Here is a 16,689-nt window from a genome sequence, read left to right as displayed (position 1 = left end):
TTTTGCCTACTAACCCTGTGGCGGGCGGCTGTATGGCAGATCAATTGCTGCAATTCATGCACAGTGCCCTTGTGTCCTTGTTCAAGACATTTCAACTCTAGCAATCGAAAGGTGCTACTCAAATGTGTTATTATTTATTATTTTTAAAGAAACCATATGTAAGATTTTGATTTTAAATTCCAGAAACATGATTTAAGTGTACTCCAGATGAGGTAAACATGTTCATATCAAATATAGCTTTTACTGCTAACAAGTGTAATGCTGATTTATTTCTAATTACAAAAACAATGGACATGGCCAAGTTCTTATATAAATTGGTGTTTTTTGTTCTCAAGGCAATTATTCAATCAAAAAATGCAAGGAGTGTCATATGAAGCTCTCATTTGGGTTCCAATCCATTTTAATTATATAGCACATTTCACAAACAAACAGTTTCCAAAGTGCTGCACAAATCCATACTTCTAACAACAATCATAATAAAATGATAAAATAAATGCTCACATTTAATCACACTAGCCTTAAACATATAAAAATAAATAAAAGCAGTAAAATAAAATAAGAGCAAAACCATAGAATAACAATAAATAAATAAGACCAATAGAATATGTTAAAAATAAATAAAAGACACAGAGGACCATACGACTCACATGGTGTTAAAAGCCAAAGAATAAAAGTGGGTTTTAAGAGGGTTTTAAGATGAGACATAAAACCAAAAATGTTCCAGATCTTAGGCCACAGAGAAGACCATGTCCCTCCTGGTTTTAAGTCTGGTCTTGGGCACCAAGAGCTGGAGCTGGCCCTCGGACCTCAAAGCGCACGCGGGGATGTAAATTTTGAGGAGGTCCGAGACATAATGTGGGACCAGTCTATTCAAAGCTTTAAAAACAAACAATAAAATCTTAAAATCAATTCTAAAAGTAAATTAAATTGCCAGTTTCAATGCTGAAATCCAGCTGGTTTAAACCTAAAATGTCTCTCTCTGATCTGAGCGGTCTCTACCTGAACTCTGGAACCTGTAGCCAATCATGAGTCAGTGCTAGTTCAGCCTTTGCAGCTCAACAAGGAAATTCTGAAAGTTCTGAGCTTTCATATGAGACGTGCCTTGTCCATATACTGACAATGAAAAACTTGTATGTGTACTCTAGTGTTGTAGTACTTCAGACTGGTCATGGTCTCGAGACCGACCTCGATACAGTTTATTTGCCGTCTTGGTCTTGTCTTGGACTCGACCATGTTTGAACTTGGTCTTGTCTCCATCTTGAAGGTGCTTTCATTCGGTCTTGTCTCGGGCTTGAAGGTGCTTTGACTTGGTCTTGTCTCAGTCTTAAAGGTGCGTTGACTCGGTCTTGTCTCAGTCTTGAAGGCGCTTGAACTTGGTCTCGTCTCTGTCTAGAAGGCACTTTGACTCAGTCTTTTCTCGGTCTTGAAGGCGCTTGGACTTGGTCTTGTCTCGGAGTGATAAAATGGAGATATATTTATAAAAACATTGATATATATTTGTGTCAAAATAACTGTAAAATACAAATAAATATTGAAAATTACAAAGATGGTCTCGATTTGGTCTTGATGGGCCGTGATCTCGGTCTTGTCTCGGTCTCGACCTCTAAAAATCTTAGTCTTGTCTCAGTCTAAGTCTTGTCTCAGTCTCAGGACCCTGTTGTCTCAGACTGGTCTTGGTCTTGATTAGTGCGGTCTTGACTACAACATTAGTGTTCTCTATCTGCAGGTTAAGGCACTGACAAACCTGGTCCAGTTGTGATTGTAACACCTTTAATACAGTAAAACCGCAAGTTTCATACAGTTCCTAATAGCTAATTAAAAAAACGTACTTACAAGAAACGCATTTCAGCCTTGAGAGTCTAATAGAAAATAAGAAACTCCTGCTTAAATTAACTTTAAACGCAACTTTCCCCTGCTCAAGTTCTCTAATATAACTTAGACATTTATCAGCTACCTCCACCGGTCCCACATGTGCGCAGATGCTGAGGGGATCCTGGTCCTGATGCTGATGCGGTAGTTGCTAGGCGACCGCTCCAAAGCCCTTTAAAATGAGATCCACTTGTTTTGCTAAAGTTGTTTATAACCTTGAGCTCTTCTCAGACTGAGTGCTATGCTAATCACTGCACACTCAGGGAAACAGAACAAATGGTGCACCTGTCTCCATCTGCATCTATAGGATACAAACCAGACCGGGACTGTGACGCAGGCTGTGAGGGAATGCGCCGTCACGCTCCTGATTCTTAGTCATCCAAGTTTTCAGAAGTGATAAAATCCCTTCGTGCATCATCGTGGCTGTCGTTCATTCTAAAGTTTTAGTGTCTGCGGGGTATTAACTGCTAAAACATAACAGATTTAGATCAACATGTTACCATTTATTGTTTTGAAAATGCTACATTCACAGAAAACAATGGATTATCATGTTTTATTAGTTTTACTTTCATTTTTGGAGCTTTTGAGTCCCTCTTCCCTTTCCTCTCTCCTTGTTAAGTCACTCCCCCTTCAGAGCGCTATCACAAACACAATCAGCATGCATCACGCAAATGAAACTACTGCACATCACATCAGGTTTGTCAAGTTTACAAAACAAATCTGATGTGATGTGCAGTAGTTTTCATATACATATACAGTTTTGTTTTGTTTTATATAGTTTTGTATACAGTGTACAGTTCTGTATACTTGTCAAGTGTACAGTTTTGTATCATGTTTTTGTATATTTATGGAGAAGTGTTGTGTGGGAGCATGGGTGACGTAGGCTTGTGGGCAGAGCATTGAAAATACGAACATGCACAGATGACACCTAAAACCTCTTCATGTGTTTTTGATGAGGGGACATCTTTATAACATGGTAAAATAATACCATAATACCCCCTCTTTAAAAATCTTGAACTGTAATTATAACATTTTAACCTGATAAATCCAGACTGAACATCTCAGATTTTCAGATCATCACCCCTCCTGTGTCCCAGACTATAGACTTTTTAATTTCTTTTACTGAATCTGTGAGCTTCTCTCGCTGACGAAGAAGTCTGCGTGTTGTTTTTCAGTCATGTGTCTTTTCTTTTTATGCTTTACTCATACACATCATTATTGTTTAGACACAAACAAACCAGATGCCTTTCTCTGATTCATGAATCTGTCTGTCAGTCACATCCATCTGAAGTCTGGGAGACAAGCCAGGGGCCCAGACTGAGTGTCTTTGTATGAATCATTTTATCCCACAGTGATATAAAGTCAGAAATTGCATTCTCAGGTTGTACGCAATTGTACTTTTACTTCTAGAGTCGAGTAGTTTTCACACATAATATGAAATTATAGTATTACATAAAACATAGTATTGTTGAAATATTGTGAAATTTTAGCATATTTTAAATTTACCTCAAATACTTACTTATTTGGTTGGCCACTTTTCACTTGTTTTTGTGACTCTCCACTGTGCTCCAGGTGTGGTGTGATCTGTGCTTGATACATGTGTGGGTGTACAGCTAAAGTTTTTGTTTACACTCAAAGCCTCTCCCCACTGTTTTTATCGACCTGTACCTGCACAACATTTGTCGGCTCTGGTAGGTGTACCCCACAGGTAAAAACACAAACAAGAAAACAATCATGTTCTCCAAATAGACAGCGAAACTTCTTTAGGCTTGTACCAGATCGATAGCTCTGATAAAATGTATTTTCACAGAAGAAATGGCTACAAAAATTTCAAACTTTCGATACCAAGTTATAAACTCCATACTCAAATACTGATTCTAATACCACGATGATAATAAAAAAAAAAAAAAAAAAAAAAATCACTCTTTATTTAAACAATATAATGTTAAAGGTGCAAAAAATAAATACATAAATAAATAAAACTAAATTCTTACAACATTTTGCATCAAGCTGGGCAATTTTGAATAAAAATATTTTGTTTTTGAAGTGAAAAATGAACCATATGCTGTTTGCTGTTGACTATACTGCAGGGAGATAGAGCTAAGAATAGAAGGGGCTATAGGCAAACATATGTTCACTCTGTGTTTTTCTGGGTTGTGGTGCAAAACTGCATAAATACAGCAAAGTTTATCATTTAATACAACATAAAAATAGAATTCAAAGGAGATATATCATATAAATCAATATTATAGTAAATCAAAGGGGATTGGGTGCTACAGAGATCTAATGGAAAATTGACTTTTCAGCTTTTATCCGTGCTTTATAATGGTGTTCCCTCATCATTAACGCAGTCATAGTCGTATTTCAATCAGTTCATGCATGTTTAAGTAATCCTTTATTGACCTGCATTCAAGCTTTGAGTGCTCTGGGTTTCTGAGTTTCTGTTTTCACCTTCCTCCTGATGAAATATGGCATTATACAGAACATAAATACTAAATCCTTATGTATGTTGTATTTTATCAATGGTGCAGATTTTTCCTGTTTTAAAATGTGAAAAAAACAAAACTAGTGCATTTTAAAAGTGTTGCAGTGTTCCAGTGTTTTTCCTCACTCAACATGGGCTTTTGGAGCATCCTAATGATTCACCGTGAACGAGTTGATAAATGATTTTCACAATTTTCTGAGACCAGAGCGGAGTTTTGTCTTGATGGTAATGTTAACAACATCTAGCATGCTAACAGTGCACTTCCTGGTAATCAGACAATAAAACACTTTGTAGTTAAATGTAGACAGTACACATCTAATTTCAAAGTGTGTTATTGTCCACTTATCTGGAAGTGCACTGTCAGCATGCTAATTGTTGTTAGAATTACCTTGAGCTGCTCTATTTGTATTCAAGACTAAGTTTGTTCAAATACATGGAAAAAATTCCTTTAAGTTCTATTACTAAGTACTACGAAGCAGAGGTGGGGACTTGAAAGTCGTGACTTGGACTCAAGTCAAACTTGAGCCACTATTTTTAGGATTTGAGACTTGACTTGGTAAAATGGACTCGACTTGGGACTTGACCTGAACTTGAAGATCAATACTCAGGACTTGACTTGGACTAGAGAAGAGTTGATGCTTCTCCTAAAAAAATATATGTTTTTAGAAAATACTTTTCTCTTTACAGTTGATAAATGCGGTGCTGAATTTTACTAGAACAAACTGGAACATGTCGCTCACACTTCTGTTTTTTCCTTTGGATGTTACTGAAGTACTGTGATGTGGTATCATCAAATGTACAACAGTATACAGTATAATACAGTACAATATAGTAACACAGAGGGAACTATTAAGTTAATGTTATTAAGCACTTTTAAATATTAATAAAAAAGGAATTTCTACAACTTATATAAATACTCATACTTTTTAACTACAATTTAGTTTAAAAATGATATAAATTGCAAAAATCTAATCTATATTTGGTACTTTGGTTTAAAGACTTGAAATGACTTGAAGCTCAAAACAGACGACTTGGACTTGACTTGGACTTATGGGCCAGTGACTCGAAACTGCACTTGGATTTGCCTGTATTTGACTTGGGATTTGACTCAGACTTTAGGTCAAAGACTTGAGACTTAATTGAGACTTGCAAAACAACGACTTGGTCCCACCTCTGCTGCTAAGATTCTAGTTTTACAGCACTGTGTTTTCCCTCATAGTTTACTCAGTGTTGTATTTTGATTGATACATGTTTGCGTTATTTTATTAACATACATTTTTTTTTTCTGTGTTCTCTTCCCAGAAACACAAGGTGGACCTGTTTTACAAAGTGCGCCATGTGATGCTGGAGCTGCTGGATCTGAGGAGGCAGCTGCTGTCGGGGCATCTGACACAAGACCAGAGCCGAGAGGTCAAGAGACACATCACCGTCAGGCTGGACTGGGGCAACGAGTGAGTACATGAATGACAATCAGAGGTGGAGAGTAGCCAAAACCAAAAAAAATAAAAATTAACTAATAAAAAAGAGCCTAGAAAACGTTTATGATCTGAAAATAGGAAAAAAAAATCACTACAAAATCTGACTCTTTTGAAAGCTGGAGGTCCCTGTCAGCTGAACATGAGCAGTTTGTGATTACAGTGCACTCTATGGGAAAATGCTTTCTGGGTTATATTAAATTACTAAATACATTACTCAAGAATTAGCTTTCTGTTATGTTCTTTCTGTTCGATTACTGCCCTCTAGTGGACACTTTTAACACACAAACCCTGCATATTTAGGCTGAGTTCTCTCAAACAGAAACCACTCTGTTCCACCTTGTGATGTCATTTGGTAACACAAGAAGTGCTCCACTGTGTTTTTAAACTCCATACAACTTCACTAGAATTGTTTGGATAATTTTAGCCCTGGAATTGCCAGGCTCTACCAAACTAAAAATAAAAAAATAACCTCTACATCATAAGGTGGAACAGAGCATTTTGAGCTTTGGAGATGACAGTCTAATAATAAAGGATTACTCAAACGTGTGAATGAAACAAAACACAACACCAGGTATGTTTGTGAGGAGGTAACAACAGTCTAATATGACTTAAATGTCCTATATTACACAAAATTGACTTGTGAGCTTTAAAAATCCAACAGTAAAGCTGCTCAATTATGGAAAATCATTATCATGATTATTTTGGTCAATATTGAAATCATGATTATTCAAACAATTATTTTTTTAGTTACACGATGCATTTATTCATCATTTCTCTCTCCAAAAAAACACGTTGATATTGATAATTTATGCAAAACTTTCAAATTGAAAATAAGTCCAGGCTACAAATATGTACCTTAACATAAAATGAATAAAATGTACTTTGAACATGAAATAAGGCATAGAAAAATATATATGTATATCCAGCTGTTCTACAATCTCTATATTTAAAAAATAAAATAAATATACTTATATATATAAAAAATATCCCAAAATTAACTTTGACACACCAACCTTGAGTTTGAGGGATTTATGTATTATGTTGAGCAGCAGCAGCGAGTTGTACTTCCTGATAGAAAACTTAGTAGCAGCGGACAGATATATGAGAAAATAGTCCCTCAACATGCAACGATTCAAGAGATGCAAGGTTAGTTTTATTTCAAACATTATTCTGTCAACACAAACATTCACATCAACAGTCTGGTGTAATAATAGATTTGCTTCGGGTGTTTTGTGGAGTGGGTAAGACTGTTTTTAGTGACAGGCTAACTATGGCCATTGACATGCACTAGCCTAGCACCAGCGACCTCTGCAAATACAAGGACTGGATGGAATATTTTAAAAAGTCTCACACATCTCCAACACTCTGGCTCACTAGGAAATGAGGCCCTATATCCAAAATTCCGAACTGCCTCTTTAATACAAACATTTTAAGACCAAAATGAGGAGTTTGACAGCAGCAGTTACGGCGAGAGGGGCGACGTTTTTTCAATACAAAGTGAATCAAAGCCAGACTCGATGGAGCAGGAAACGCCCCCATGCTCACTTCCTATTTGGAATGTGGCGACTATCCAGGTTATCCAGCCCGTTTATATACAGTCTATGATTTGCACCAGTTGTCGAGACAAACTGACCTGACGCGAAAATACTTTAAAACTAATCTGTGTGAAAAATGCTTCTTCCTATCCGCAGTGCACAATGAACAGTCCATTCTCCTCCTCTTTCTATCCATTTCTCCACCTCTCCTTCCCCGGTTTGTTTATTTGCTGGTTTAAGGCGACCTGCTTTCTAAATGACTGTGATATTGTACAGTGCGGCGGGCTCCCCTCAGACCTCCATCTTACTCTGGGCACACACAAAAATGATTGAAGCCGAGGATAGAGGGTTCAGAGCAGGATAGGCTTCTGAGCTGCTAGAGTTATTGTAATGGGGCTGTGTGAGGTCTGCGGGCAGGGGGCGGAGAGGGGAGATTAGGTCAGATCTTGTGAGAGAGGAGAGATTAATATGGCGGTGTATGTTTAAAGTTAAGCTGTATGGACTTTGGGCTTTGTCGACCGCTCGGGAAATCAGTTTTCTGCGTACTTGTTTTTTTAGAAGTCCTATATCACGCAAAATTGACTCTTGTGAGCTTTAAAGTCGTGTTGAGATGTTTCTACCTCCTTAAAAACATTCCCGGAGTTGTGAGATTAAGTGGAGAGGGAAGGCGCTTCACTGGGTCGTAAAAAAATATCTTTAAAATCACAGTACAGGTGTTTTGCAAGAGTTGAGTTCAAATCTCAAAGCAGAATGTAGCCCTCGCTTGATAATGTAAAACGGGAAAGGTACAAACCCGAGGCACACTGAGTGAAAATATAAAAAAATCCGTTATTAAATGGGGAGGGATGCCAGTGCGGTTTTGAGCAGCAAGATTGTCTTTGTGAGGGCATGAGGATAAAACTATGAACACAGATGTCACTACGGTAAATACATTATATGGGATCATGTCACTAGTCACAGGAAAAAACAAAACATTTCTTGTATTACCACCAGTGTTGGGAAGTTTATTTTTAAAATGTATTTGCCTGCAGATTACAGATTACAGATTACATACCCCAAAATGTAGTTTGTAACATAATCCATTAAATTACTTAGAGTGAGTAACGTAATCTGAATACTTTGGATTACTTGATTTTGCTGTAGAGAAGCAAAGACGAGGAAATCTTCACATAAGATGTTTTGTCTGGTAAAAGAAAATAAAAAGCTCAGACTTTACTTAACCGTATTAAAAATATTATTGATAGAAGAGGAGGAGACACGGTCTACTCCAACTGGTTTAGTCCTGTTAAATCCTGTTTTAGACCTGGTTTAGACATGGTTTAGTCTTGGTTTAGTCCTGGTTTAGACCTGGTTTAGACCTGGTTTAGACCTGGTTTAGTCCTGGTTTAGACCAGGTTTTCCAGTTTAGTCCTGGTTTAGACCAGGTTTAGTCCAGGTTTAGTCCTGTTTAGTCCTGGTTTAGTCCTGGTTTAGTCCTGGTTTAGTCCTGGTTTAGTTTAGTCCTGGTTTAGACCTGGTTTAGACCTGGTTTAGACCTGGTTTAGTTTTTAGTCCAGGTTTAGTCCTGGTTTAGTCCTGGTTTTAGTTTAGTCCTGTTTAGTTTAGTCCTGGTTTAGACCAGTTAGTCCAGGTTTAGTCCAGTTTAGTCCTGTTTAGTCCTGGTTAGTTTAGTCCTGGTTTAGACCTGTTTTAGACCTGGTTTAGAGTTTAGTCCTGGTTTAGTCCTGTTTAACCTGGTTTAGACCTGGTTTAACCTGGTTTAGACCTGGTTTAGTCCTGGTTTAGTCCTGGTTTAGTCCTGGTTTAGACCTGATTTAGACCTGATTTAGACCTGGTTTAGACCTGGTTTAGTGTCCGGCAATGAGTGGAATTACCTAGGGGAAAAAAAAAAAAAAGGACCCAAAATGTAAAAACATGAAAATACCGCCATGTAATCCATTTATTTCAACCAAGTAACTGTAATCCAATTACCACTCACTGAAACAGTAACTGTAACTGAATACAGTTACTCATAATTTGTACTCTGATTAACTCCGGTACATGTAATCTGTTACTCCCCAACACTGATTACCACATGACATGACAAGCTGGAAGAGAGTGTTTTTAGTTTGAGAGAAGCACTGCAGGATATGTGAGTTAAAGATATGTGAATTAAACAAAACACAACTGCAGGTATGTTTCTGATGAGGATACAGCATTCTAACTTAGATCAGAAAATAGCCAGAGGGGAACCTTCAAGGGATTCACTGAAGACCCATGAAAAAATATTGAAAGAATTTTTGTACACCTGCAGGATCTTTGGCGGCTGTAACAAAGCCTCGTGCAACTCAAGTCAATGTGGGGATGAGTTTTAGTTTGACAGTTGTCTTAGCTCAGGGGTGGGCAAACTAAGGCCCGGGGTTCATATGCGGCCCTTTTTAATCCAGCCCCCTGAACTTGAATGATGATAATAATAATTTTCAGTGTTTTAAAAGTCATTTCAGTAAATAGTAAATACTGTGCGACTTGAAAGACAGATATTTTGTTGTAATGCTTTGTAATGATTTTCAATTATGGGATATTTCAATAGCATGGGATGTTTTTTTTCTCTCGTGAGGTGGATTACCAAAAAACTCCATCCATTTGCTCCTTTCGTCAAATTTTAGAGCCCTTTGTGGCCCACGAGTCAAAAAGTTTGCCCACCCCTGTCTTCGCCAATCATATTTCATTGAGTTATGGGCGGGAACATATCGCGACATCTTCCTTGCCTTTGCGAATTCCCTGTGTTAGTATATATAAGCGAGGCTTCAGCGTCAAAAAATGCGCTGGACGCTACTATTTGGAGGCCTCGGGGCGTCTGAAAGAAGGAGAAGAAAGAGAAAGAATCAGAATCCATCCATCTGTAGTTGTTGAACAGAAGCTAATGATTATTATACAAATATATGAAGTAAGTGAATGTGTGATTCTCTTCATTTAGTTTTTTTTTTTTTTTTAAATAAATGATCTCACAATAATAACTAGTCCGAGTGAATGCCCAGGGTCTAGGTCCACGGTTCCCCACTGAAAATAGCATAATATAGGTCCTTTAAAGGTCCTTTTGGGGGCCACATTATCGCTCCTGACTGTGATGGGGGCCGTATAACTGAATTGTATGACCCAGACCACGCAGATTATATTCTTTGAAAACCACCACACTTTCTTTACATATCAGACAAACTGCATGGTCCTTACACTGAACAAAAAATAATCAGTCATACACTGTGCTTTGAAAACTCTGCACTCTCTGACAAGTTGTTGTACTTTCACATGAGCCATTTTCCTGTCCTTAACTGCACTACAGAAATCTGCACGCACATTGACTGTCACTGTTTGATCTCGAGTTTGTCAGGCGACGAAAATTCAGTGGCAAATTCTGCGGCAAATGTAAATACGTCATATAATTATTTAAATATAAATATAAAAACTTAATATAAATATAATATTTAATTGAAAAAATCAACTAAATACAAGATGCAGATGTGTCATTATTTGCAAGAAAGTTATTTAAAAAAAATATAGGTCATGACCACTTTTATTTGATGACCCCTGTTATAGACTATAGACTTTACTCTATTAGGCTAACTTTTCAGTTTTGGCAAATTGCAAAGGCTGATTTTTTTTTTTTTTTAATTACTATAAATTCTTCCTCAAACAACAAAATATTGTGTCTAATTCTGCATAAAATCAGTTAAGTCTCTCCAAACATGCTCTGAAATGTGATTCTTGTTTAATAATAATTCAGATATCAGTCTTTTTTGTCAGTTTTGGATGTGTTTAAAATGTAAAATTCAACAAATTTGTATTATTCAAACATAAATTCTAATCTAATCGTAAAACTTGCCAGAACAATTGCAATTACATATTTTACCCAAATATTTCAAACATATTTTCCAGGGGCAGGGAGCATAATGTTTGGTTGAAATTCTAGAAATGGATTTTGTTAGAAATGGCAGACTGTAAGTGAAAGCTCTTGCAGTGCCTCAGTTTTGAATTATTGCATAACAAAACGCCAAATGATGCAAATTTCTGAAGCGTTAAACAATTGTATTACATAAACAGTGCAGAAGCGAATGTAAAAACACTCTGGGCTGTGGAAAGGAGTGATGCACAAACCAAAAATCATCCCAACATGTAGTCGCAAGTGTCTAGTACAGAATTCTGCTTCCTACAAAAACAAGGCATACAGAGCTGTACATATGGCTGCACTTCTGCTTAATACAGCCGGGGGCGCTACCACAGAGAAATATACTCTCAAAATTTTAGAACCTATGCTTCATTTGTTCAGTTGTTAGAGCTTGCTTTCATTTGTTCACGTGTTGTTACTGGAGCACTTTCGATCTCTTGTTAGGAGTTATTTTTGTTGCTTGTTTAGTGGAAGGAAACTTTTTTATGCGACACATTTGACATTTTCACAGTTTTGATGATTAAAATGTTTGTGTTTCATATTAACTTTACACAAGTTTAACAAAGACTTTTAGTATCACAGCCATGATTTAGATTTCATTTTTTATTAAACTGTATCGAATCAATTTGAAATATATCACAATGAATCAAAAATTCACTGTATCGAGGTATGTATCGTATTGGCAACTTCTTAATGATGCCCAGCCCTGAGCGTCTAAAAATTTTACACAAACACTCCCAGTCAAAAGTTTGGACACACTTTTACATTTTCGTCTTTATTTCCATTGTAGATTCTCACTGAAGGCATCGAAACTACGAATGGATACTTAAAGGAATGTAGTAACAAAAACAGACTTAGGTTTAAATCACTCTTTGCTTTGATCACTGCTTTGGACTTTTGGCATTTCTTGACTCAGAACTTTGATGTGAAAACCATTTCAGGAGACTTCATCAGGAAGATAAGTGAGAGAAGGCCAAGGGTTTTGCAGCTGTGTCGACAAATCAAAGGCTGGAGGATTTGAATATAAGGGACCTCCTATGCCTTTTCACCTTGTCTCTGGAGTGAAAGGATGTTTTTGCCGAGGGGACAGGGCGGACAGGGGGTGAACAGGATGTACCAAAACATAAGCAGGTAGTAAACTAAAAGCTAAACAGTGCATAAGGAGATGTGTCCAAACTTTTACTTTTGTTTTCATGGAGCCCTCAGGTGCATCAAACTAAGGCCAACTTTTTCCCACCCCCCTCTGCTCTCACCACAGAAGGATGGCCGAAATGGAGGCGGGGGGTGAAAGGATGACCCAAAACAGCACAGTCTGAGCTTAGTGCATCCTCAATATAACTTATATCAGTATTCTATATTTAATACTTTAAAAAGGAGTCATCAAACTAAGGCAACTCCGCCCCCCCAGCCCTCTGCTCTCACCACTTGCTTTATGAGCAATTGAAAGTTGTCATGGCCTATTTTTTTAAACTTTTTGGCAAATAATAACACATCTGCGTCTTGTATTTGTTGATTTTTTCAATAAAAATATATTTATATGAAGTATTTATATTTATATTTAAATAATTATGACATGATTTACATTTGTCGCTGAATTTTCGTCACCTGACAAACTCGAGATCAAGCAGTTCTGTAATGCAGTTAAGGACAGCAAAATGGATGGTGTTAAAGTACGAAAAGTTGACAGAGAGTGCCGAGTTTTCAAAGAACAGTGGATTATTTTCTTCTTTAGTGTAAGGACCATGGCAGTTTGTCTGATATGTAAAGAAAGTGTGGTTTTCAAAGAATATAATTTGCATCGTCAGGTCATAAAATTTTGATATACACGGCCTATCTGACCCCGGCCCCCCATGTCAGTCAAGAGCGATAATGTGGCCCCCAGAGAAAAAAGTTTGCTGACCCCTGCTTTAAAGGGTCCATATTACCGTATTTTCTGATATTACAATGTTGTTTCCACATCAAAAACATACCCAGAGTTGTGTTTTGTTTCATTCACACACGTTTGACACACAAATCCTGCATATTCAGGCTGTGTTCTTCTTACAAACAGAAAACACCCTGTTCTACTTTGTGATTTTAGAAAGCGCCTCTCTGTGTTTTGGGGGACATAACAACATTATAACATGGCTTAAAGCTCACAAGGTTCATGGGTTATCACGTGTTTACATTCTGTTAACGTATAAACAGAATATAAGCAGCTAAGCTCATCTCAGCAGCTGCAGACTTCCACTTTCTTTAACAAGTCCGTTAACCAGGTCTTGTGTTAACGGCTTGCTCATAATTACATCATTAGTGACTCTCCAATTACAGATAATGAATTCAGCCTCTGACATATAAAACTCATGAAATATCCATGAGCGCTCGGTAAATCCAAATACTCTTTTTTTTATAGCGTAGTAAAAGTGAAAGTGCACACATTAACAACTGGGGGGGTGGGGGTATTATGGGATGTGCAAAGCTCCAACTAGGCTTGAGGATAAGCAGAGATAGAACTGACAATGGTAGAGAACGACAAACGTGTGAACCAATGGATAAATACCACCAAGATATCAGTAATCTTAAGGTAAAAAAATGAAAAGATGTGCTGTTTAGACATTAGACATTATAGCAAGAGTCAAAGGTTCACTGCGTAACATTCTGATGTGGTTGGTCTGCTACTTGTTTGCTGGAAATGCTGAGAATATTCCACAGTGTGACATTAAACTTCTATCCACGGAGACAAGAAGGTCACGCCAGCAGGCCAAGTTAAAAGTCAGATCTGTGGAGAGGCGACCACTCACAGTGAGAATGTGTGTTTTCAATAAAAACACCTATCATGAAATAAATGCCATACTGTGGAACATTTCAGACAAAGTAACAACGCATTCATTGAGACAGTTTGGTTATGTTTACGTCAGCAAAAACAACAAAAAAAAACAAACAAACCCCCCACACACACAAATAAATAAATCAATCAATAAATAAAACCATTATGAAATAAAAATAAAATAAAATTAGCAATTGTTTTAAAAGATTTTTTAAAGCCGAAATCAAAGATGTGAGAATTTAAACCTAGTTCCTATGTATTTTCACTGCAAAAAACAATATCTAGCTAAATTAAAATGACTTAAATTAAGAACATTTTACTTTACTTTACTTTTATTTGAGTCGATTCAACTTGACAAGTAACATGATGTACCAGTGGAACAAGTGTGATTTTCTTAATTCAAGCAACATTAGATTATGTTTCTTATTTTAAGTGCTAAAAGTTGTTGTTTTTCTTATTTTAAGTATAGTAAGATGTATTTTCATATTTTAAGTACAGAAAGTCTTGTTCCAGTGGCAGATAATTTTACTCGAATCGTTCAAGTCATCTTTACTTGGCTAGATTTTAGTTGTTTTTTTTTGGAGTGTTCTGATTGGAGTTGTTTTGTGTTATAGAATGATCTGGTCTTGTTTTCTTTCAGACACCTGGGTTTGGACCTGGTGCCGAGGAAGGAGTTCGAGATGGTGGATGAGGACCACATAAGTGTCTCGGACCTCTATAAAATGGTAAAGTATTATCTCAAAGTACAGTCATTTTTTGGTAAAAGGCAACATTTATATATATCGTTTTTCCACCTTCGAGACACTCAAAGCACTTTAAACCACTCACACATTCACACTCATTCACACAGCAGCAACAGGGTGGAAGAAATGTCTTGCACAAGGACACAACGGCAGCATTCATCTGTGGGATCACACCTCCAATCTGTGGGTCAGTGGATTAGACCGCTCAACCGTCTGATCCAAAGGTTAACTGGATTAATTTCTGACTATTATAACAGGAATAAAATACATTCCAAAAAAACAATTATATTTTCCTGGTACAGAACAGCCCCGGATCTATAAAACCCTGAATGTATTATTGAGTAGAGGGATTTTTTTTCACTGTCTCTGTGGGATTGCCTCCAGGTCCAAGGCAGCTGACAGCCGACTGAAAACAATTAGACCTGTGGACACTTGACTCTTTTGGGACCGCAGTCATTTAACAGCAGCAAAGTTGTTTCAGTAGTTCAGAAAAGTGTTTTACCATAGACAAGTTGTGGTGCATTACAGTTGTCCTTGGAGGTCGGATTGTATTATTTTTTTTGGTTTTCAGACTTGTACATGACAACTGCATGGCCCCACAGAATTTCTCTGTAAAAAAATCTGAGAACATTTCAGAGAACGAGTTAGAAAATCCAACGTGGCTGTGCCCAATTTTTGATGACAATTAGAAACCCAACACTTAGAGGTCCTATATTAGGCATAATTGACTCTTTGCTTTAAAGGCACTGAACCAGAGTCACAGGGTACAGAGGACACTTTATTTACGAGCGCGTGTTTGTAATGAGGCTTTAGGGCACCCAAAGGCGACAGTGCCCTCCAAGCTTTTGAAGCCCCTTTTACACATACATGGGTTTTTAAAAACGGAGACATTTCCCTTTGTTTGTACCCATCTTTTACAAGCAAACTGTGAATTCGCCTCTGAAAACGAATCTTTCTAAAAACTCCGGCTAGAGTAGAGATTCTGGAAAACTATGGTTTGGCATTAAAGTGACATAAATGGAGTTTTAGGAGCTGACATGCCAAAAATGTGACCAGTGTTTCCCTTTTGCTCTGATGATGATCATGGAGCATTCAGAGCAGCAGTCACATTTCTTCTGGTGAAACACTTTTCATGTGTTTGCATTTACACACACGGCTGATGTATCATATCCATGACCAGAGACGAATGAGGCTCGGAGGTCAGTGATTTTGCCACTTCTTGAACAGATCTGTGGAGAGGCGAACCCGCTCAGTAATGCACATTTTTCAATGTATTTTTGAGTAATACTTAAAACTGCAATGAAATCAGTGCTACAGGTTTGAATCTAATCCAGGAGGCTTGGCGTAGTTATGATGCGCTCGATGAAGTATTTATGATGGTTGATGTAAATGAAAAAACTTTATTGAAAACGATGCTGTGTGCATGATGTTATTTTCGAATACAGAGGGAAGGAAATACTCGTTTCTCAACATACCCGGCCATGCTTAAACGTAGCCTAAGTTGTTACCTAATCGAAAACAGACCTGGAGTTGTGTTTTGTTTCATTCCTACATGTTTGAATAATCCTGCATTATTAGTCTGTTTACATCTCTAACGCTCTAAATGCTCTGTTCCACCTTGTGATGTCATGAAGCAGTAGTTTTAAGGTTAAATGAAATTGCCCGTCTCTACTGAAGGTGTATGGAAGATAAAAAACACAGTGGAGCACTTCCTGTATTACTACATGACATCACAAGGTGGAACACACTGTTTTCAGTTTGAGAGAAGAACTCAGTGTAAATGTGCAGGATTTGTGTGTTAAACATGTGTGAATGAAACAAAACACAACTCCAGGTCTGTTTTTTAATGAG

The 16,689-nt window shown here is 37.3% G+C and overlaps 1 protein-coding gene across 1 annotated transcript in view; it reads left to right on the top strand.

The window, feature by feature from the left end:
• LOC110155845 (dedicator of cytokinesis protein 3-like) overlaps positions 1-16,689 on the top strand; it is a 166,330-nt gene that overhangs the window by 75,893 nt on the left and 73,748 nt on the right. Inside the window, 2 exon segments of the mRNA XM_055160298.1 lie at positions 5,657-5,805; positions 14,736-14,820. Coding sequence (XP_055016273.1) covers positions 5,657-5,805; positions 14,736-14,820 — 234 coding nt within the window.

Source organism: Boleophthalmus pectinirostris, unplaced genomic scaffold (genome assembly GCF_026225935.1).
Source record: "Boleophthalmus pectinirostris isolate CB_2022bp ecotype Guang Dong unplaced genomic scaffold, ASM2622593v1 HiC_scaffold_3, whole genome shotgun sequence".
NCBI classification, from domain to species: Eukaryota; Metazoa; Chordata; class Actinopteri; order Gobiiformes; family Gobiidae; genus Boleophthalmus; species Boleophthalmus pectinirostris.
Note: the sequence above shows the minus strand (reverse complement) of the source record. Positions and strands in the feature narration are given on the sequence as shown.